Below are 24,295 nucleotides of genomic sequence, written 5' to 3'. Positions count from 1 at the left end.
GTAGCTTCTCGAGTCAGAGCTCGGAAACGTCCCCTAGGCTTGAAACCAGGCCCTTTAGACGCCAAAGACATCTCGCCTTGGCCAGTCCAGTTCCAATATCCCGCGGTCCCGAGATTCTCTCCTGTGGCTGGAAACCACAGTTCTTCTTCCCCTGGGGCTGGACCACAGGCCCCCAGTGTCACCACAGCCTAACCCCGCCCAACCGCAGCGCCCACTCAGCCTCGCCGCAGTCAGCTCCACGGCTTCCCAAACGCTCTCAACCAAGAGCAGCTTTCACCATAACGGTTCCCGCGAGGGGCCGTCGCTCAATTTTCTTTGCTTGCTTCTCAATTTCTTTTAAAGGGGGATGTGGCTGAGGCCCAAATGGGACTGTGGGCTGCCCCTCCCCAAACGACCTCCATGCTTATCTCACACTCTGACCACAGGACATCATTTCGGTTTAATTTTATTTCCTCTTATAAATGGGCACAGCACAGGAAGTGTTAAAAAAAAAAAACAAAACAGAAAAACCACAGTTCCTTCACAAGGCTGGGACAGGTGAGCACCCACAGTGGGGCAGGTGCCTTGGTTTCTTTTTCCACCGCTTTTTCGTATTTAAAGTTTTGGCCATGAACTCAGGACAGGTATGGTTAATAAACAGGTTATGAGGGAGAGAAGGGGCAGGGAAGGCCTGGGGGAGGGAAGGACAAACTCCCCCCACCCCAGGCCGGGTTCTTGGAGGGATCGTATAGGAGAAGGGACGCACAGGAGGGACACTGTCTTCAGGGGGCTCTCCGGAGCCACACTGCTGCCTACGAAAAATATTTACATGCATTCGCCACGCTGGGGCTGGTGCGCTGAGTTGCCTGGTGGGCACCCGGGGGATGCTGGGGCCATCAGCCCTTAGATGGCAACTCGGGGGCCCAGCCTCGGCGTCTCTGTAAATCTGTACACAGTCTGTGGGCTTCTATTTACAGGCAGGAGGCCTGGGGAAGCAAGTCCAGGGTGGTGGCTGTCAGGAGAAGAAATTCAGGAGCGCCAAGTAGGCAGTGCCCACTCCTGTCCCATGAGGCAGAGGTGTGTCTGCTCCCCGTGCCCAGGGCCCCAGCTTGGAAGCCTGGACAGATGGCTTCGCCAACCCCAGGAGGGGCTGACCTGCCCGGCCCGGCCCCGGTGACCACCCATCTGCTTCCGCACAAGGGGACCAACCCTTCAGGGGAGGCATCCCTCTGGCCCCCTGGGGAGACAGAGCTTGGGCTCTAGGAGTCACAGCTGAGGGGTGGCCCCAGCCCGCCTTGCACTCTCTGGCAGCTGAGGCCCCAGGGAGGCTGTCAAGCACACACGCTCCCTCTTCCTTTGGAACTGGCCACGTTTCCCGGCAATGCCAGGGCCCTGCAGGACGCCCTCCCCAGGAGCAGCGGGGTGGCTGGGGACATGTTTGGGCAGGGCCTGCACGCATCACACCATGTATCCAGGCAGGGTGAGGCCTGCACTCACACTGCACATAGGAGAGCTCCAGCTCTTCCTCTGTACCGCCCACTCTGGGATCGCCCACTCTGGGATCGCCCACTCTGGGATCGCTGCGCTGGACTTGGGCTGGCTGGGATGGATTTGGGCTGATCGGATGGTGTGAAACTTCATGAAGGTAAAGCCTGGACATTTTTCTTGGTTCCAGGGCTCCATGAACGAGGCCCTCGGCCTCTTCTCACAAATGCTAAGGACACAGAGAAAAGGCCGGTGCCAGGAGGCCCCAAGTTAGAAGCCAGCCCACAGAGCATGAGGAGTTAGGCCTGCTGGGGCCAGGCTGGACCCATGCAGCCCCTCTGAGCCCACTCCAGCCAGCCTACGCCCTGCTCAGCCGTCCTGTGCTCCACCCTGCACCCACCACGGGCCCCAGCCCCATGCCAAGGCTGTGCCCACTGCTGGGTCTCTTACCCCAGACGCAGCATCCCAGAGCTCCCCTGGGTGGTCCAGATCCCCTCTCCTCGCTCCCTGGCTTCTCAGCCTTGGCCTGCCCAGGCCTTCTCACCAGAGCTGCTGCCCCAAGACAGCAGCCCGCCAGGAAGCAGGGTAGAGGGAGGCTGGGACTTTGGTCTCTCCTGTCCCCCAGCCCTTACACTCCAGGGATGACTGAGGCCAGGTCACCTCCAACAGATCGTGGGCCCAGGAGGCCTCCCCCTACTCCTGCCCCTCAAAGAGTGGGACCAGCTAGGTTCCTCACCAGCCTCCAGGCCCTGCCCAGGGGGCCTGCGAGTCTGAAAGATGGAGCCCCAGCCTGGGAGTAGGACAGTGGAAAAGACAGGCTGCAAAGCTCCCCGGGACCTCACCCTCACCGCCTCAGGCACCCCCAGCCCGCACCCTGCACAAGTCTATTGCCAGCGAGTCTTGAAAAGGGAACAGAAATAAAACCCGGTCTCCTGACTTGAATCTGGGTTGTGGGCAAGGGGTGGGGGTGTGAGGCCCAGACCATCACAACTCAGACCACATCCCTCGGCTCCAAGAGGCCCCACCAAGCACAGCCCCCATAGGAGATTCGTGGCCCCACATTTAAAGTATCTACATAAGAGGCCCCATCTGCAAGGGTAACAGAGACGGGGGAGGCGGGCTGCGGCCTGTGACACCCCCGCTCCAGCCTGGCCGCAGCCCTCGGCCTGGGGCAGTGCGTCTGGATGGGCTGCTTCCAGCTGCAGCCAGGACAACCGCCAGGTTGTCTGGCCAAATGAATGGGCAGGTGTCCACGGGAGGCCCCCAGGGGCCCAGGGGTGGGGCTGAGGTGGACCCGGCAAGGCCAAAGGGAGAGGGCGCAGAGGGCCCAGGCGCAGGGCCCACCCTCGCAGGCACTTTGGAGACTTGTGTCCTGGGAGGCAGAGTCAGACCCCAGCTCAGAGCAGGAGGGGGATGTAGGGAGCCCAGGAGCCCCACCACATGCTCCCTCCCGACCCGGGGCCTTCGGTCCTGGGGGACCCAAGCCCCCTCCCCAGCCCAAGGCTGAATTCCGGGAACCAGTCTGCCTTCCTCAGCAAGTGGGGGACTTGCCCCCGAGCAAGCCCTTTGCAGGCTACAGAGGGGAGGGAAGCAGGCAGGGTGAAGCCAGGCTCAGCAGGTGTGCAACATCCTGAGGGGGCTTGTGGCAATGGCCCCCACACCACACTTCATTCCAGGAAAGGCAAGTGTCCAAGTGTGAGAGCGGGGCTGTGTGGGTGAGACTGCCTCCACGTGGGATTGCATCAGACCTGCCAGGGTCGGTGGCAATGTGGTTGGTGAGGGTGTCGTGAGGGCTGAGTGTGACAGGGCACCTCAGGGGACCCAATATGGGCTGATTGTTCTGGCCTAATGGCACCCTCCCCAGTGAGCCTGAAAGCTGGAGGCAACGTGTGTGGTGTCAGGTGTATGGGTGGGTGGGGGGTGGGAGGAGTGTGGCAGAGAGGGAGGCAGGCCACACCGTCACCACTGGGTAACGATGATTAGTGACTTGCATTGTCATAAGCATTTGGGGGCACGTAAGAAATGAATAAACCTCTTTGGAAGAACGTGTGTGTCTCTGACATGTCTGGATTGGCTGGGTGGTCAAGACTGCATATGATTTTGTCACTGCGTGCTTTTGTCTGTGTGTGACAATACGTGTGACCATGTGGGAGACAGTGTCTGTGCAGAGACCACTCGGAAGGAGGTCCAAGCAGCCCAGCCCCTCCTCACCAGTGGCCGCCAGAGCCCTCTCGGGAAGCCGATTCCTCAGGGGCAGCCCGGGAAGGAGGTGAAGCCTGTGGGTGCATGTGCAACGGGCAAGGGTGAGGGAAAACGACCCCACAACCCCAGAGAGGCCAGGACAATACAGGTTGGTGGTGAGGGGTACTGTCTCACCCAGGCAGGGAGGGGGCCTGGGAGAGAAGCCAGAGGTTGCAGTGTCTCAATGATTTCAAGGGCTGAGTTTGCCAAATGCTTGTCCTGGAAACCAGCCTGAGTGCCTCTCTGCCCCCAGAAGGAAACCTCAGTCAGCCCCACGGGGCGAGGTTGGGGCTTAAGCCCCACCCCTTCTTCCACCAGCCAATCAGGAGTTTCCTTCCTCCTGTCCACCTGACATGAGGTCCTAAAGCCCCAGGCTGGTGGGGGCGAACAAGTGATGAGCTCATAAGGGCACAGTCTGGAGCAGATGGCAATGCCCCCTGTCCCTTGGGGAAGAGCTGTGTGAAGCTGGCAGTCTGGGCAGACCTTGGGAGGGTGGCAGAGATGAACTGGGGCCAGGCTGTCTCCCAGGCCCAGTCCCAGGGTGAGACTGGTGGCTCTGGGCCAGGGAGTGGGCGCAGGGGTGGCGCTGAGGCTACAGGGAGGCACTCTGACTCCGCTAGGCGTAGAACTCCTCTTGCTTGTCGGGCTTCTGGTATGTGACGCTCGCCTGTTTGGGCTCCTCCAGCGTGTAGCTGCCCTCGTCCTTCTTCTTCATGCGGTAGATGAGCAGTGTGACCAGGAAGGCGGCAAAGAGGGCGCCCACCACCCCGCCCACAATCACAGCTGTGGAGGAAGAGGGCAGAGGTCAAGAGCCAGAGGCAGGGTGGGACGAGCTTAGAGCCTGAGGAGAGGGCAGAGGGCCCTGGGGGATGGGGGCAAGAGTTGGGAGAGGGCTGGGAATCTCGAACCTGAGACCAGAGTTGGAGTGAAGTTTGGACTCAATGCTAAAACACCAGCACTGGCTGCCCTTTACAGCCCTCACTGCAGCCTGGAACTGTTCTAATCACCTGTTCTCATCACACGAATGCATGGAGTCTTCACACAGTGCTATGAGGGAGGTGCTGTGCTACAGTCCTCATCAAATGTAAGATGCCATCGATCAGAAGATGCTCCAGTGTTTTATATACCCTTAGGATGGAAAAATCTCTGCCATCTAAACTAGGACACATCCCAACTGCAGAAGGGTTAAATATGAATAGATGTGCACTTAGAATTGATTAAGTGCAAAATGATTATCCCCATTCCACAGATGAGGAAAAGGGAGCCTGGAAAGGTGAAGCACCTGGCTGAGGCCACACCGCTCCTAAGTGGGGAGCAGGGTTTGGACCATGAATCCAGAGACTCTTCAGGAGACAAGGCCAAGGGCAGGTCCTCAGGGCTGGCATCAAGGGTGGGAGCAGATCAAACCAAGGATGGGACCAGGGATTAGGATCCAGAGGTTGCAGTCCAGGAGGGGTGAATCAGCATGGTCCAGGGAAGCAGGGGTCAAGGGCAGAGTCTGAGGAGGGGTCGGAGGGTGCTGAGGAAAGTGCTGGAGGTAGGATGGAGGTCTGACCCTGGGGTAAGGAAGATCAGAAGAGGAACCAGAGGGTACATCCTGGGGTCCCCGAGTCCCCAGCTTTCCCTTCCTAGGAAACTAGGCTCCTAGGAAACCCACATCCTACCCTCCCTCCTGGGTTCCTAGAGGGCAAACTGGAGCCCCACCAGCTGCCCCCTCTGGGCTCCTCCCAGGCCCCAAGTCTCACCTACGAGCACTTCCTTCCGCTCCAGGATGCTCTTCTGGGGCAGCTGAGCCGCCGAGCTGCCCGAGTCGATAGCATTGTCCAGGAGGCCGGGGCCTGGGCGGGCACCCTTGGGCAGCGTCCCAGGTGGAGGTGACGGCTTGGCCGCGGCCCCACCCACAGCCACCACCTCATTGGCTGTGTCTGGCTGTGTGGTCTCTTCCTCCGGCAGCTCAAAGTCCCCACTGGGTCCCCCACTCACTGGCACCTCTGGCTCATCCCGGATCGTGGTCAGGAAGAACTCTGGAGTTGGGGTCTGTAGGGAGGGTAGCATGAGCCCAGGAGCCAGGCCCCAGCACCCCCTGCCACAGTGCAGCCATACACACATGCACACAAGCCCACTGCCACCACGCCACTTCCCTGGTGGGGCTGACACTCAGTAAGCATGCGCCATGTGCCAGGCCCTGTGCTAAGCACATCATGGGCGTTTTATCCTCACAATATCCTCATAAAGGAGGTATCATTACCCCTAATTTATAGAGCAGGAAATAGGCCCAGAGAGGTTAAATGACTTGCCCAAGGACACACAGCTAGTAAGTGGTAGAAGCAGAACTAAAATCCAGATCTATCCAACTCCAGAATCTGTGTTCCTAACACTATACTACACTGCCTCTATTCTCACCCTGGACACATCCCGGTCCCCACCCCATCTCCATTACTTCCTTCTCCAGCTGCCTTTCTAACAATCCTTAGGGGGTTCCTATCAGGGACTGCTGCTTGGGGACAGCTGGGTGCAGCTCTTAAATACGTGGGCCTGATCCTGGATCCATGTGCCTAGGGCAGGTGTGAGTCCCTTAGCCTGAAGGTCAGTCTAAGAGCACCACAGATCTCAATGGCTCCCACCACATGGAGGCAGGACCAGAGTTAGGATCATGCAGGGATGTAGCTGCTTCCCAAGTGGGCATGGAGAGCGTGGGTCTGGTGTCCAGGCCGAGGAAAGGCCGTGAGCAGAGGCTGCACCAGCAACCTGGTCTCAGTACCCTAGCACTGTCTCCCCTGCCTGCCTGGCCAAGCAGCTGTGAAACACCAGGTTGTCCCGACTGCTCAGAGGAGCAAAAAGCAGGGCCTGCGTCCTGCTGCAGCTGGCTGGGGAGTCGGAGGGCCTGACGATGACCCGAAGGCAGCTCCATAGCCTGAGGGCCCTCCTCTTCGAGAGACGGAGACAAAGGGCTTTAATACCCCAACCAACGTCCCTACATGCCCTCCTTGCCCAGCACACCCAGCAGAGACCAGGCTACTTCTGCCACTTCCTTGATCCCACCCATCCCGGCATTCCTTACCATCTTCATCCTCTTCCCTTCAACCTCCCCATCCATAATACCCCGAACACACACACACACACACACACACACACACACACACACACACACACACACACACACACACACACACACACACACACACACACACACACACACACACACACACACACACACACACACACACACACACACACACACACACACACACACACACACACACACACACACACACACACACACACACACACCCCTGAGGAGCTCTGGAGCTGACTGCCAGGTTCAAATCCTCAGTCTGCCATTGCTGCCTGTGAAGCCTTGGAAAGGGGCCTCACCTTTAAGGGAGGATGACGGCAGTGCCACCCCGTGGGGTGAGTGTGAGGGGGAGAGGAGATGGCACAGGTAACGTGTTCAGCACGGAGCCTGCCACCCAGGCAGCACTCCACGAACGTAAGATGCAGTATTCCTCTCACACAGCCCCACTCTTAATCCCCCTCAGATGGATAATAACAACGATGACGATAACAAAAGTGAAACTTTTAGCTTACTTAGTATTGCCAGGCACTGTTCTAAGCACTTTGGATATGTTGGGAAACTTAATTCTCACAACCCTATGATTTGCATTCTATGATTTTCTCCTTTTCACAGATAAGGAGACAAAGGTATAAAAAGGATCAGTGACTTCCTGAAGGCACATGGCAGTGGAAGAATTCCAACCCAGGCTGCAAGGCTCCTGAGTCTGTGCTTTTAATCAGAACACACAGGCCCCTGGCCCCTCCCCACATCAACACTCCCATTCACCCAGCTCCTTCCCCATTGATGTCTTGTCCTAACATCTAAAGACCCAGGCCTGGTCCCTCTTCCATCCCCATCCATCTCAATCTCTTTCCTCGTCCTGTATCTCACCCCCAGCCTTGGCCCTCCGGCCTCAGGCCTATCTTACCCTCCCCATCCCTGTCTGGCTCATCTTCAGAACCTCCTAGATCTCACCCCTGCCCAGCTCCGTCCTCCCTCCCCCAGGCCCTGACCCACCCTCCTCTGCTCTGATTCCCTGTCCTCTCCCCACCCACTCACCTGAGCCACCTCCGTGGGTCCAGGGGCAGTGGTCCCCAGGGGCAGGGTGCTCTTCTCAGGGATGTCAGGCTCCTGGGTGGTAGCTGGCCTGGGAAGGGTCCTTGGCCTGGAGGTAGCTGTGTTGACCAGCCTGGGTGTTGGGGCCTCTGTGTCCAAGACAGCCACTGTGGTGGGGGGTGAGGGTACCGCCGGGGTGGTGGCCCGGGCTGTGGCTGCCGTGGTCAGTGGAAGAGGCAGAAGCCTCCGTATGCCGGTGGTCCTTACGATGGAGGTGGTGGCCGTGGAAGGAGGTGCTGCAGGGATGCTGGGGGCGGCGGTGGCCACTGTGGCGGGCACTGGGACTGTGGTTGTGGCAGCCGTGGTTGCCGTAGGAGTGGAGATGGTGGTGGCTCTCTGGCTGGGCTCTTCTGGGACCTCGGTCACCAATGGGGGGCTGGTGGCTGGCCCTGGGGTGGGGCGCTCAGAGGGGAGCTCTTCAAACGGGGTGCCCACAGGCTGGATGTCCACGGTGGGCAGCACCACGGGTGTGGTGGACACTGCCAGGGCCACATCTGGGCTGAACCGCATGGCTGTCTCGAGGCCCGACTCCTGCTCGAAGTCTGGGGGGTGAGGGGGAGAGGAGAGAGCTCGGGAGCTGGGTGATTTGAGGGGCATGAGGATCCCAGGTAGCAATGGCCATCGAGATGGGGGGCTCCCAACCCTCACACTTGGCATAATTTTCCCAGGACAGGATGAGGGAAAGGAGGAAGGCACAATGTAGCCAACGGTTACCAGCTGGCTGACAGCCAGTGAATGTTCCCCAACTCTTCTCTGCCTAGCCAAAAATTCTAAGGGACCACGTCTTCCAGGAAGCCTTCCCTGACTATTCCAGCCCACCCAGCCTGGAGCTTCCAGCAGGTTGAATCCAGGCAGTGGCAACTCAGGACCTACTGGCTGCAAATCTTGCTGGAGGTTGCAGGGAGGAGGGGGAGAGGGGAGTGGCATTCTGGGAAGAGTCAGACATGGGTACAACCTACATGAACACACATGGTGGGTAAACTAAGGCTCCCTCGGAGGCACAGGCAGAGAGCAAGAGGGAGAACAAGCCTCTCCCACAGGGGATGCTTGAGCACTCCGGACTCCAAGCCAGGACAAGTGAAGGGAGGGCCTCGGGAGAAAATGAGGGGAGAGAGAGAGAGAGAGAGAGAGAGAGAGAGAGAGAGAGAGAGAGAGAGAGAGAGAGAGAGAGAGAGGCCACAGCAGCTCCCAGGGGCCTGAACTAGGCAGAGGAGGGGTGGGGAGGAGGTTTGGCAGTAGAGATGTGACCCATTGGGATGGATTTCATGAAGATTAACTCACAAGAGGCTTACAGGAGTGGGCTAAAGTGGGAAGACTAGAGGCAAGGAGCTGTACGTGGCCAGTTCCAAAGCGCACAGACCCCCTACCATCCGTTAGGCTCGTCCTGCCCCCTCAGGGGGCCCGATCTCAACACACACCCCTTTTTACTACCATTTTTAGAGCTCCATCTCTGTGCCAGACCCTGATGTCTTAAACTGAAGCCTTCCAGAGGCTCTGAGAAGGCATATTTATCACCATTCACAGATAAGAATAGATTGAAAGAGGGAAAACGGCTAAAGGTGGCACAGCTATTTAGTAGCGAAAGTGGGATTCGAACTCAGTGTGCCTCCCTGATCTCACGCTACTCTATTGGCCTTTCTGGCCCGGGCCCCGGAACTGGGTTGTCCCAGGCACCACAGGAGGTACCTGCCATTTCCCTTCACTGCCCTAACCCTGCCCTTGGCCACCGCTGATTGGACAGAAGGGGGCCGCCTGGCCTAAGCTGAGCCAATCAAATGGTCTCTGCTGGGGATCGGCCACTGCAACTGAAAAGGGGCTACTGAGTTCCTCCAAGTGGTCACAACAGTACTGAAAACTACGTTACTGAGGGGCGTCTGTGTTCCCTGTCAGAGGCCGGAGGTCTGCAGGGGACCCAAGCAGTGCACAGAGAGATGCAGAGACAGAAGCAGTGGGGAGCTGGGAATGCTAGGCTCTGAGGCCTCCAGGCCCTGGTTCCACCCCAGGAAGAGTGGCCTGCCCTTCCTGTGCTTGAGGTCCATGAGCTCCCCCTGCCTGACCCCCCTCCCCTCCCCCACCATTTAACTGAGCCTGCGAGGGTTCCTCTTCCTTGCCGTCGCAGCCTCGGATGGGGCACTGGAGGCAGACCGGCACTGCTGACACAACATGCAGGGAAAGGGAAGGGGGTACTTACAGCCCGAGCCCGACCCGGAGTAGAGGTCATCCAGCTCATCGTCGGGGAAGGAGTCATCGTCCCCAGAGCCCTCGAGGTCCACGGGCCTCTCGAAGTTCTCACTGCGCCAGCGCTGAGCCTGGGGAGGGCAGAGTCGGGCACAGAGCTCAGCACCTGAGGCCAGCAGCCTGGACATGCCCAGAGGAACCACAGACACTCTCACGGGCCAAGTGACAGTGGAGGGACAGCATCAGATGTGGCCTCCACGGGGGTAAACAGAGAGCCAGAGTAAGCCGGATTACCACTTCCTGCCTTGTTGGGTTGCTGTGAGCATGCAGCATGCTAATATGTGCTGAGTGCACCTCAAAGCAGCGGGTTCTCAGCCCAGTTAGCATCACCCTCGGTGTGGCCAGCACCATCTGACCCCGTCCACCGCGGAGAGGAGGGAGGCCCCATTGCCCCAGGTCACCAGAGAGCACGTGAATGATAAGATTCGCTAGGGACCCAAAGTCTCACACCTCAAAATCCCAAAGATAGGGCAATTAGTCCCATTAGATAGACATGGGTGTTGCGGAGGTTTGGGGCTCTGGGAGGGAAGTACCTTGGATAAGTGGGGGAGGGAGAGAAAGGAGTGGGCTCCAGCGCTGGGTCCTCCCCAAACCAAAGTCAGCCCCCCTGTCTACACTCCCCCCAAAGTATCTCAATGCCGAGAGTCAGCTCAGGGCACGGATGCCGCTTTCACTTCTGCCAAGGGTCTCCTGAGAGTCTGCAGGCGTGAGAGGGGCTTCTCCCAGGGTCCTGCTCTCCAGACCCAAGACACCCCCCAAAATCAGAACCTGGGAAGGCCAGGTGCTGTGGCTCCTGGGCCTGGACCATCCCTCCCCACTGCAACCCCGGGCTGAGAGCCAGCCCTAAGGGCATCCAAGACAGGAGCGAAAACCCCCAACCACACTTTTGACCCTGGATCCAGACTCAGCCCAGCCACAGTCCCTGCCCCCTGAGAGCTTACAGACAAAGATGACCTGGTGCTCAGATCTAAAGGATTAGCACTTGGATCTTAAGCAACTGAAATAGAGAGAGAAAGGCATCTCAAGCAGAGATAACAGGATAAGCAAAAGTTCCGAGGTGGGGAAGCACAGCCTATGCCACCACAGCTGGGACTGACAGCCTCATCCAGGGTCCCTCAGAACCCCTGCAATCACTGGATTCCTACCACCGGGCCCCTGTCTGTTCCTGGAACATGGTCTCTCCCGCCTCTTTCACTCATGCTGTTCCCTCCAAGAGAATACCCTACCTTCCCACCCCTTATCCTCCAGCTTCCCACCAGCTAACTCCGCTCCCCATCGCTTCTTCTGAGAAGCCCTCCTGCTTTGATCTTTCAGAGTATCCTGTGCTTCTGAATTCACAACTACCACTACTTGTGAGCGGTGCTGGCTTTGGGTATATACTTTTTCTGTGACTGTTCCCACCCCCACTAAACTACACCTCGATGGAGGCAAGACCGTGTCAGACACACAGTAGGTATCAGGAAGTACCTGTTAGGGAACAGGCTTGGAGTTGGGGGATGTAATTCCCGGGACAGGGGTGGGGCAGAGACAGGCTGGAGTTGAGTTTGGGGAAGCCCCATCCATCACAGGCTCTCAGTGCTCGGCTGGTGACTTTTATCTTGGAAACTGGTCATGTTTTATCCTGACTGCACATCAGAATATTGTGAAAACGGAACTTGGCGGCTCAGCGGGTGTGAGGTGGAGTCTGAATGTCACTACTGTTGGACTGACATGGGGAGCCATAGAAGGTGCGTGAGCAGGAGAGGGGCTGGACTGGCGCTGTGATCTCTGCTCAGACTCTCACACTCCCACCCCTGACAGGCCCCCTTCTGGAGTTCCTATGGAGCTAGAGAGAGGATCCCAATTCTGGCTTCCGGCCCCGAGCCTCGACCACCTGCTCCAAAGCCCTACACAGGCCACGCAGGGCAGGAGGCCAGGGCAGGGAGCCAGGAGATTCCCCCCACCATACCCGTTACCACACAACCACACACGCACACACAGTCTCAAAATAATGAATTAATCAGTATTTACTTGCTACCAGTGAGTCATGGAGTGGAACAATTAGAGTAATTGCTCTGTGACTAATTGCTGGGTCTTCCTCCCTTTTAGACATTTCAGGAGCTCAGAACAGCTACCATCCAACCTTCCCCAGCTCCCATCTCTGCTCCCACTTCCCAGAAGAACAAAGCCCCAGGACCTGAGGTGAGGGGGCTAGGAAGCTCCCACACTACCAGCCTCTACCACCTGGGCCAGCTAAGTTGGGGTCCCTTGGAGACTTTCTGCTCCATTCTTAGGCAAGTAGCCTGAAGCCAGAGACATGCAGCAGGATGGGGACTGAGCAGGGACGGGGCTCAGACTGCCTCTCCTGAGCAGGTCCATCTTCACTGTCTCTCCATCCTTCCAGGCAGCCAGCGAAGGCTGGAAGCCCTTTAGCTGGGAGGAGGGGTTCTAAGAAGTCTGTGGTCCCAGGGGAACCCCAAAGTGGGGTAAATGCGGGGGCCAAAACAGGGTGTCCTCATGATTCCACAGTGACCAGCACCACACACCAGCCCCTAACACCCTGCAAAGCCACACAGGCCCTTGAAATGACACACCCAGAGACATAGAAAGAACACATACAGACACACCCTGACACACACTCACCTAAAGGCAGAGAGAGGCCCCGCGTGTTGGCGTGCCTTTGGGTGCAAACAGGCACATGCATGGGGGCGGGCACTAGATGGGGGCACACACTGTGCAGCTCTGAGGCTCAGAGACGAGTATGGAACCTCCTGTGAACCCATCAGCCTCCACTCAGGTAGCTCTCACCTAGATACTATTCATCCCTAGCTCAGTAGCCATCGGCATGACAACCGTTACCATGACAACCATCTCCTCCATGCTAAGGACCAGGAGCTCCAGATCCCCACAGAGATTGGGGGGGGACAGGAAAGGGAGAGATCATGGAAGAACAGAGAGAATGATGGGGGTGGGGGGAGACACTGGATGGAGACAGAGATGCAAGGACAGAGGGAAGCCAGGGGGTCAGAGGGGCGGTGTGGGGGGACAGGGAGGAGGGAGTGGAGGGAGGACTGGGTGTGCGAGAGAAAGGGAAGGCAAGAGTGGGAGGCTGAGGGAGAGAATTCTCTCACATCTTAATTTAGCCTCACGCTCATCAGACAAAGCTGGGGAAGGGGCCACCTCAGTGATTTTCCAAGCCTACATCCAAGAGAACATTCTTTCCAAATAATAAGCAGCCCCCAGATGGGGTAGAAGGGGTGATGGCCAACAACAACCCAGTCACCCCTGAGCTCACCCTGGGAAACTTAACACCGGGACACCTGAGACCTGGCGGGTGGGGGTGGGGTGCATGATGCCATCTTGCCCAGCCCCCTCCCCGAGTCTACTCAGTGGCAGCTGTACCCCCCCCGGGGGACCAGGGCTCACGGGGACCTCCCAGGAACACTACAGGGGTGCTGGAAGCTGCAGCTACGAGGGCTACAGAGAGGAGAGAGATGAGGGGTGGGGAACTGAGCCTGGGAGGCAGCAGGGAAAGCCTCAGAAGTCACAAATGCCAGAGGGGGATGGTGAAAACAGCCTCTGACCCCCAAACGACCTCTCTATTTGCATAATTCCATGCATAATTAGCATAATTATCCACGCCATTCCCTTAAAGGAGAACTGAACTCAAATGCCGGCCTCCCCCTGACCCTCAACTGTGTCCCCTCCAGGTAAACCACACACCCTCCCATGCCTGATAAGCACATCTGCACACCCAACCCAAGTGTGCGCGCGCACACGCGCACACACACCAGCACAGACGCATACACAGTCATGATCCACATTTACTGACCCTAACCTGTGTACCCACCACAACTCAGACAACAGCCTGGCACATACCACTGTGGGCTCACCCGTTTACCACCTCTCTAGATGAACACACACACAGCTGCACCCCTCTCCTCACCTAACACACCCCACACAACGTCCGTGGGTTGTGGCACACACCAACCCTCCCCACGTCCAAGCATGCCCCCTGAGTCACATATCACAGCCCACATTCCCCATGGCAGCGACACCCTCGGACTCTGACAAAAACCTCACGACCTGTAAACAATCTTTTCTCACCCTCACATCCCCACACGCCCCACACAGCCCACTGCAGAGGCCCCTGCACCTTCTGCTTTCTGCCACCACCAGTCCCGGCCACGACACCCAGCCGGAGGCTCCCCCAGCAGGGGGTAAAGGTCTGAGCTCCCCTGGGGAGCTACTGAGGGTCCTCAGGGGGTTCCAGAGGCCTCTGCCCACCACTACGGAGGCCCTGTCCCAGGTCAGGCGCTGGAAGAACTCTACCTGCGCCACTGCCTTCAACCATCACAGCCTCCCAGGATTTTATTATCCCCACTTCACAGATGCAGGCACTGAGGCTGGGGTTTAGAGCTGAGACATGAGCACGGGTCCTTAGCCCCTGGAACCCTTGCCCCGAACACTCCAGGGTAGCCCCCAATCTGCTGCTCATCTGGGGTTCCTACACCTGTGACCCACAGCCCCTGGACAATCTCAGCTCAAAACTACCACCCCTCCACCCCTGCACACCATACACACCCCCACACACCATACACACGCCCGCACATGGCAAACACCCCAAATGCTCCCAAATACCCACTCCTGCTCCCCACATGCTCCACCCATGCGTCCCTGAAAAAGCACCCACTGCACCATACATGTACCCCATCTCAATCAGCCACCAACAGGCCCCTAACACCTGCATCCCACTCCCCTCCACACCTGCACACGTGCACACACACCATGCACACTTTCCCTCTGGGGTATGTACAAGCACACCTGCAGTGCGGGGTGAGACATGGCACCTTTCCCAATGGACTGGGACAGCCCCTGGCACTTTCCCTCACTGCCCCCTTGCCACCATCCTACCCTGAGCTGACCCACAGCCTTGACCCAAAGAAGTACCTCAGGCCCTCTGACCTGATGGGACCAGCAGTGACCAGAGCTGCCGCCACTCACCCGCCCCCACGCCTACCTGATCCTCTCCATAGTTTTAGAACTGCTGGGATGGGTGGGTAACTTCCACTGCCATCCCTCTCCAGTGGGGCTGGGTGGGGGGGACATGTTCAGGTAGAAAGGCAGGGCATCTCCCTCCTCCGGCCCCCAGCCTCCTTCCAAGCCCTCCTTGGAGACCAGAAGTCTGGGTCTTTCGTGCCCAGCTCCCTCCACCTGCCCCTGCCCCCATCATGAGCCTTCCCAGAGAAACAGGATAACACAGAGGTTAAAGCCAGAATAAATCAGCTCCTTCCCTCACTACCCATTGGACATCAGGCAAGCCACCGAGTCTCCTGGCACCTCAGTTTTCTCATCTGTAAAATGGGGATGCTAATAACAGTATGGGACTCATACGGGTGCCGTGAGGATCAAATAAGATCATGCAGGTAACGGGCTGAGCACAGAACCCAACACTGCGAGCTGAATAAATAAATGTAGCTGTGATTATTGTTAGGTACGTGTTAATACTTCCATGATGAATTCTGAAGCTTTTATCTCATTTAAGCCTCACCAGCCTCCTGAGGGGAGTAGAATCGGGATGATTACACCCATGCTGCAGACGAGGCTATTCCTGCCCAAAGAGCCTAAGCGGCATCGCCAAAGCCACAAAGCAGGGGAGAATGCAGAGAAAGAAAAAAGGAGAGGCTGGATGCGGGGAGAGGAAGGGCGAGCTACAGAAACAGGCGCGGACACACAAATTAGGTCAGCTGTAGGTGGGCCAGGAGCCCGGCACCCTGTGCAGTGCTAATCATGCCGCAAAAACTAAGAATAAAATCAAGTATAATGAATTCTGCCCGAGCTTCCTTCCCCACAGTAGCCAGTCGCAGGCTCCGCTCTCCTGGTGACTGGAGGCGATGTGAGCAGGGGTTGGGAGCCCAGCTTCAGGTTCAAGTCTTGGGTTCAAGTCCAGTGCTGCTTACTTGCTGGGTGACTCTGGGCAAGTTACTCAACCTCTCTGAGCCTCTATTTGGTTAAATAATGATATACTCTTCATGGAGCTGTCGTGAGAATCAAGTACGACGATGCACCAGAAGCCCTCCTGCGGCCCAGCGCACAGCCGGCACTCAGTAACCATTCGGGGGTCTTACTGTGGTACATTCTTCTCACCTTCAGGCCTGAGTGATGACTGAGTTCAGTTCTCCCTTCTTACAGATGTAGAAATTGAGGCTCAGAGAGGGGGATAAGAGGGGCAGGTGGTGGGGAATTAGCCTGCCAAGCAGCACTCAGAGAGGTAAAGTGATTTGTCCAACGACACACAGTGACTTAACACTAGCTCCCAGAAGCACGGTGGTCTCAGCAGAGCCCTCTGGATCCCCACAGGCTCCATTCTCCACCAGCCCCCGTCCCCAAAAGGCCCTCAGTCCTGTGAGAACTCAGTGCCCCTCACGCTCACCAGCTCCAACCCGGAGACCCAGAGCGTCACCACAGGAATGTGGGCCGGGGCCAGGCTCTGGGCAGCAGGACAGCCAGGGGGCTACACAATGGAGAGCCTGGACCAGGAAGGGGGACGCTTCAGGCTCCACCCCCTACCCATCCACAGCTGCCCTGGCTGGGAACCGAGCCCCCACCACATTCACTGGCTGCCGGAGGGGTGAGGGGCACGAAGGCTGCATCGGCCAGGAAGGGGCCACGGAGCCCAAGTCCCAGAGAGCAGAGGGGTCTGGAGGAGAAGCAGGGGGAGGAAGGGCTGAGGAGGCTCACTTGACAGACCCCCCCCACCCAAAACAATCAGCAAAGCCCAGACACACAGTCACCCACTCACCCTCCCACCACCCTTCTTCCAAACACCCACCCCCAGACCGCCCACAAGGGCAACTGAGAGGGCAGGAAACACCCCTCTGGGTCCATCCCACCTCAGCCAGCTGCTCTGCAAGAGACCTCCCGACAGCAGAGCCCTCCCTACCCCACACCCGTACTCCATCAGCTCCAGCCCACCACCCCCATCACCTTCGCCACTACCCACCCCTGTGCTCCCACCATCCTCTCCAGAACCCCCTTCCCCATGGTGGCACTGCTCTCATCAACACTGGACGAGAGAGCTAGCAGCATCCTGGCTCAGGAGGCCGCAGCCTCCCAGACCCAGACAAGCCCCCTCCCCCTTTCTCTGCACTTCCGTTGCCCCATTGGGAAATGAACCCGTTGTCAGCTTGGTGCTCTAAGTGCCTTTCTGATTTGGACACTCTGGGTGTCCAAGAATTCAGCCCTCAGGTCAAAGAGAGCCAGGGCAGTGTTATTTATAAGAGAGAAAAAGGGGAAATAACCTACATTCCCAATATCCGACGACTAGTTAAATAACTTAGGGCACAACCACGACATGGAATATTATGCAGCTATCAAGAACTGTGTTTTCACAAATCCACACTAAGTCATTCAAAGGCATAAATGCATAACGAAAGGCTTTTTTTTTTTTTTTACTTGTTTCAAAGAATATGCAAGGACAGGAGAATGTACACTCTGGTTGTCAAGAGGCAATGCAGCACAGCTGTTGATAGGATCATACAAACAGTTCTGTCTCTCAATACCTGGGTGACCTTGGACAGGTACTTAACTCTCTCGGCCTGGTTTTCCTGGTAAACAAAGATAACAATAGCCACCTCCTGGGGTTCACTGTAGGAGACTCCGGGTGCCCACACGTTAAGGAACTGCTCCATAAATGCTGGCTATTAATACTATTATCATTAAATTTAAAAATAGGTTATAAAAAAAATACGTAGAACTTGATCCTGTTTTAATGAACTCAGTACCAAAGTGTATTTCTAAACACTGAATTCTAAGACTAAAGGTTCCCAGAGGCTCTCTCTGGGTGGTGGGATTACAGGTAGTTTTTCATTTTTTACTCGGGACCTGTTTGTATTTTCCAAACTTTCTACAGTAAACTCAAGAGTACTTTTGTTATGAGAACTAGCACGCTCTTTCTGAGTCCCCATGCCCGCAGTGCCCTGGTCTCTGAAACTCCTTGGCCCCTTCCTTCTGCTGAGACCCCACTGGGGCTGGTCGTGAGTTAGGAGCAAACAGAGGAACCAGCAGGAAGGAAGTGAACACAAAAGCCTCCAAGGGAGCTGGCAGGCCCAGTGGCCCGGAGCTCCGTAGCTGCACCTCACTGCAGACTGGCTGGCTTAGCAGAGCCCGGTTCCCTCCCCCGGCATTCACCGGCTGGCCGCCACGGTTGGCTTACAGCGCTCAGACACCTCGCCCACGGGCCACCTGCCAGCTTCTTCCATCAGCCTAGCTCCTGGCCCACCAGCCCCGCCGGCCCCAGCCAGGGTGCAGGCTGGCCACCCTACAGCTGCTCACCCTTGTCACCTATACCTGGACAGAGGATGGCAGCGCAACCCTGGGAACACCAGCCCTCTCCTCAACTCAGGGCTGGGGCATTCCCCGCTCCTTCCCCCCGCCCCCCACTGTCACTGCTCCATCCATCCCAGCCACCTGCCCTCTAGCATCACCTTCTCGGCCACCCTGACTCACACCGCTCATTTATTCCTGTCCCCAAGGCTGTGTCTGAGAGCAGGACCACCCACTGAGGCCCCCAGCTGCCCAGCTCCCATGCTCCTCCCGCACTGAATCCTTTATGGATTCCTTCCAGGCCTTGCACATGCTGTTCCTGCTTCCTGAACACCCTTCCACATCTCTGCCTGACCAGCACCTACTCCACCAGAAAGTCAGTACAAGCAATATCTATTAAGCACCTACTGTGTACCAGGCACTATTCTAGACACCCGGTGACCCACAGTCAACAAGACAGGGATGTGCTCAGGAAGCTCAAACATTGCTTCCCCTGTGAGGCTGCCGCATGCCAACCACCTGCCTGTTCTGAAGTCCCTTCCTGGGGACTCTGCCTCCACTGTGTTGTCATTTACTGGGGAAGGAGGGGCCACCAACCATCTCCCATCACTCCAGTGGGCCCCTTCTACCAGATTCTCATGGAATGCACTTGGCCACCCTGGGAAGCAGGTACTACTGTCCCCATCTACAGATGAGGAGACGGAGGAGGCTGTTAAACCACCAGTGGGGACACAGGATGTTTTTTTGTAGAAGGCCTGGGGCCGTTATTCCCTGACCATGAACAACCGTTACAGCTCCCACAGAGGAGCACTCACTGTATGCACATGGCCCCATTTCTCTTCACAAACATCTTACTGGTGAGAGATTATTGTCCCCATTTCACAGATGGGCAAACCAAAGTTCAGAGAGGTGAAGCAACTGGCCCAAAGTCACACAGCAATGGAGCCAGATTGGAACCCCTGGATTAGCTGAACCCTAAGGACCCTGCTCTGCACACTGTAGCACACACCCAGTCCTCACCAGTCTCCCCCACCAGGAATTTCCTCGGGGTGGGTGACTGGCAGCTTCAGAGTCTACACACCACCACCCCACCCTCCCCAACACCCTGCACAGAGACAGACAGAGAGATGGACTGTCTGGGAATGAGAAGAAATGGAAGACAAGCCCTGTTCCCATGACAGGTGGCCCGGTTCCACTGAGCAGCCCCACCCACCACCCCATGACTCACCAGCAGGTGCCCCTGGGATTGAGTCTCCAGGCTCTGCAACCATCCCTGCCAACAGACTCGGCAAGGGCCCACGTTTCCCAGAACAACCCAGTGTGGGGTTAGATGTTCTGGTCCTGGCTTCCAGAGAGCTCTGGTCAAGTTCCTTCACCTCACTGGGCCTCAGTTTACCCACCTATGAAATGGGAATGATGATTCCCAACACACCAAGACACCATCTGTGACATGATGAGCAGTTATTAGGCAATCAGTAAGTGCTGGGGCGTGACTTGGTGTCCCTACTCAAAGCTCACCTACTCAGAGAGGCCCTCCCTGACCACCAAATGCATCCACGTGACCTCCCCACACACCCCATCACTGTCAACACCAGGCTTACTCCTCATAGCTCACCACTGCCTGAAATTAGCTTGTTTACTTACCTCCTTGTCTAATGCCTATCTCCCCCTCCAACAGCTCCTGGTGGCAGTGAGTGGGACACAGTTGGCCTCCATCAATATTTGTTCAGTGAATACCGTGAATGGGATCACCCTTACAGACCCACATTACCTACTTTTCTAATCACTATGTGATCCTGGGCAGGACCCTGTCCTCTGGCCTCAGTCTCCCCATCCAAAGTTCTCTCTGGTCCCTCCAAAATCCAACCAGGGCTCCAACTGCCCCAGGAGGAGGGAAGAGAGGCTGAGACTGATCCCAGCAGTTTTTGCATAAAACAACTATGCAAATTATGTACAAAAACATGCAAGACAGCAGGTTCCCAGCAGAGCCTACAGTTCTGGCCACTTTACAACCAGGCCTGGGCTGGAAGGACAGTAGCATTTACTGAGCACCCACTTAACACCAGGCCCCTTACTGATAGGACCAGGTGAAATGGGCCTCCTTACTCCATAGTCTCAGGCCAGGCAACTTGCTGGAGGTTACAGAGAACTCAGCTGGTGAGTCAAGATGGAGTTAAGGGGAGCAAGGCATTACCAGGGGGGGACTGGTAACGGGGAAGGGCCTGGGAGAGCAGAGAGAGACCCAATGCTGTGTGTCTGGTTCTCATCCCACAGGATAGGACCTAAGGAAAGGCAAGCTCAAAGGGCACAGGACACCTCTCCCAGATCTTAGGGGCCACCTGAAGCCAGGGGCAGAGGCCCCAGAGATCTCACCAGCCCTGGGGTTCTGCTGGGCCTCCAGGAAACCAGACAGACCCTGCTGAGTCAGCCCGAGGCAGGCCCAGTCCTTCTAGCTGTGCTGGGACACCACACAGTTCTTCCGTCCTCCCCAGAGCCTCCCCAGGCACATGCTAGGCACACACCCTGGGAACACACAACACACACACACACACACACACACACACACACGAGAAATGTGCCCGTCTGTGTGTGACTGTATCCAGGCTCGGCCTCCTGAGGGGTCCGGCTGTGGTCTCCGTCACCCTCCCGTTTGCCAGATTATTTATAACCAGCACAAACTCACAAACAGTGGAGACATAGCTCCTCACCCCAGGCCTATTCTGCTGGCTTCTGAGCTGCTCCATTTCGAGGGACAGAACAAGCCAGACTCAGCATGAGTCATGGGGGCCTCCAGGGCCACCACCACCATCACCTAGATGGGAAACTGAGGCCTAGAGCAAGGAGTCAGAAAAAAAACTGGAGGAGGCCCCAGAGGCTTGCCTAGGGTCACATTCACCTCCAAGGCCACCTCCAGCCCCAGATAACACTGAGATATAGGGGCAGACGGATGCCCCAGCCCTCACCCTCATGTCCTGCATCCTGGGAGACAGGTGGGACCTCGCAGTAAGCAGGAGCTCTGAAGCCAGATTGCCTGGGTCCAAATCCCAGCACTGGCCCTCAGCGGCTCTGTGACCCTGGGCAAGGAAGTCCACCTCTCTGAGCCTCATTTTCTTCTCCTATGAAATGAACATAATAATAGTACCAAACTCAAAGGGTTGGGAGGATTAAATGAGATTATCCAAACAGGATCTCAGCCCAAAGCCTAGCTACCTCTTGGCCGAGCGACCTTGGAGCAAGCAAACGGGACAACAGTACAGCCCAGAAGGTCATGAGAACTGAAGCAAAGGTTCTGACACAGAGAAGGTGGTCAAAACACACAGACTCCTTTCTCTCTTCCTCTGCTCTCACAGGGTCCCGTGATTCCCTGACCACCCTCAGCTTCTCCCTTTGATAATCTTTATCTCCCGTCACTAAGCGCATGGAGGTTTTTACAGCTATGGTGCCACTGAATCTTCTAAGCAACTCCTTAATGGATAAATTCTCTCCCCAATTTTGCAGTGAGCACCCTGCCTTGTCAAATACAGGTGTTCTATAAATACCTGAGGGATGAATGGACGCAAGAATGAATGTGATCAGAAAGTCAGAAAATAACAAGTAGCGGAGAGAATGTGGAGAAGTTGGAAACCTCATGCACCACTGGTAGGAATGGAAAATGGTTCAGCCACCCTGGATAACAGTCTGGCAGTTCCTCAGAAGGTTAAACATAGAGTCATATGGTCCAATAATTCTACTCCTAGGGTATATACATCCAAGGGAAGTGAAAACATATGTCCACATATTTAAAAAAAAATGCAACATTATTCGTAACAGCCAAAAAGTAGAAATAACCCAAATATCTATCAACTGATAGATGGATAAATAAAAGGTGGTGTGTCCATACAATGGAATATTATTAAACAAAAATAGAAATGAGGTCTTGATACACGCTACCACATGGATGAACCTTGAAAATATTATGCTGAGTGAAAGAAGCCAGTCACAAAAGACCACATCCTATTTGATTCCACTAATATGAAATGTCCAAGATAAGCAAACCCATAGAGACAGAAAGTAGATTAGTGACTCCTAGGGCTGAGTGATTGGGAAGAAAAGAGGAGTGACCCTTTTCTAACCCTAATAGGTATAGGGTTTCTTCTGGGGGTGATAAAAATGAGTAATATTGGTGATGGTTGCACAGCTGTAAAAATACTAAAAACCATTTAATTACATGCTTTAAATGGGTGGATTGTGGGGTATTTGAGTTAAATCTCAATAAAGCTGTTGTTTAGAAAAAAAGAAAAGAATGAATGTGTGATTGAGGATCAGAGAGGGTGAGGTACTTGCCCAAGGTCACACAGCAGAACCTGGACTCAAATGCTCGGACGGGAGGGAGGTGACCTCTCTCTGAGTAACGCCTAACCAAGCCCCAGGTGAACCCTCTCCAGCCCCCACCTCCGAAGGGCAAACACTGACTCTGCAGACCCCAAGTGGGAGGGGCCAGTGCGGCAACTGCTTCCCCTGTGCTCGCCAAAGGCTACTTTGTCAGGTGGGACCAATGGAAGCAGCAGGCTTTGCCCAGCGGGACCCAAGAGAAGGGAGGCAACTCCAAACTCAGGCTGGCTGCCATCTGCACCGCTAGACCCCAGTGTCCCCAGCTCCAACCACCAGTGGTTCCAGGATGTTCCCACTCAGACCCTCTGTCCATGTGGCTGGCCCCTGGCCGCCCTCAGCAAGAGACATGAGGATACGTCCCTGCCAGGGAAGGGGTCAGGAGGATGGCGAGGCCCTAGCGGTGAGGCGCATCTGAGTGTGAAGTCAAGTCCGCCTGCCCCTCCCCCCGTGGCTGTCTAGGGCAGCCTTGAGAACAGACACCTCACCGGGCCCAGCCCCTCACCCTGCCCTGCCTCCACTTGGCTCTAGCATCAGCCTCCACCCAGCCCAGCTGGCAGCCGCTGAGCCCCAGGCTGGTTTCCACTCCCTACTCTCTGCGCGGAGGCCCGTCTGTCCTGAGGGCTGGGCTGAGGCACGAGCTCAGGCTTCTGACAAGTGTTTGGTGTCCCCCAAACCTCTACCAGGCTGAACCCAGGTTTGAAGCCTGCACCACCTTAGTTCCCTGCTCCACCCCACAACCTCAGCAAGCTTCGCCACCCCTGCCCCCCAAGCTGGTCACTACGGGGGGAAGCGGTCTCCCCGCAGCTCAGACTGCAGGGCAGGAGCCCCAACGAGCCCCGAAGAGGGGGGAGCCAAGAACACCACGAGGACCCCCCAGCCCTCAGTCCCAGCTATGGGTGGAGGGAACCAGAGAAAACCCCGGCACCCCATGTCCTCTCCCCGACACCCTCACCAGCCTCCTGCAGGTCCAGCGCATCCTTGTGTCCAGCCAATCCATCCTCAGCCCCCTGCCATAGGTTCTACCCTCCACACCGAGCTCAGACGGAGTCCAAACGCCCCCAGGGCTTTAGGGACACTGAGTGCCCGGCCCCCATGTGCCCTGAAGTCCAGGGATGAGACACACCCTCCCCTCCTCATACGTCACTTGAACATGACTCCCTGACCAAAAACTCCTCAACTGACCCATCACCTGACCCTCTGCAGGCAGGGTCAGAGGCCCTGGTCCTGGGATCCTGCCACCAGAGCCCCAATCACACCAGCTTGGCCTCCCTCCCCACAGGGGGACTGCACCACAGCCAGCCCCATACCAGAGCAGGATGCCAGGGACATCCAGATGAATGAGCCCAAGTGGTCCAGCCCCAGAACTAGAGCGCAGACAGTGTTTGTGGGAAAAGGGCCTGGCCTGGAAAAGCCGGGCTCGAAGATGGACATGTGGCAAAGGGCTATTCCTGGGATCCAGCTTGCTCCCCAAACCCCAGGACAAGGACAGTGTGGTGGTTGCCACCT

The 24,295-nt window shown here is 56.6% G+C and overlaps 1 protein-coding gene across 2 annotated transcripts in view; it reads right to left on the bottom strand.

The window, feature by feature from the left end:
• Positions 1-429: 429 nt before the first annotated feature.
• SDC3 (syndecan 3) overlaps positions 430-24,295 on the bottom strand; it is a 38,144-nt gene continuing 14,278 nt past the window's right edge. For both annotated transcript variants that reach the window (XM_060140798.1, XM_060140797.1), the window contains exons 2-5: positions 10,068-10,185; positions 7,820-8,418; positions 5,451-5,742; positions 430-4,488 (exon numbers count right to left, since the gene is read on the bottom strand). In XM_060140798.1, the coding sequence (XP_059996781.1) occupies positions 4,322-4,488; positions 5,451-5,742; positions 7,820-8,386 (1,026 nt within the window). In that variant the 5' untranslated portion in view covers positions 8,387-8,418; positions 10,068-10,185 and the 3' untranslated portion in view covers positions 430-4,321. The remainder of the gene's footprint in view (positions 4,489-5,450; positions 5,743-7,819; positions 8,419-10,067; positions 10,186-24,295) is intronic.

The sequence above is a fragment of the Lagenorhynchus albirostris genome, chromosome 2, assembly GCF_949774975.1.
Source record: "Lagenorhynchus albirostris chromosome 2, mLagAlb1.1, whole genome shotgun sequence".
Taxonomy (NCBI): Eukaryota; Metazoa; Chordata; class Mammalia; order Artiodactyla; family Delphinidae; genus Lagenorhynchus; species Lagenorhynchus albirostris.
The sequence above is the reverse complement of the archived record's forward strand: the minus strand, read 5'-3'. Positions and strand labels throughout refer to the sequence as shown.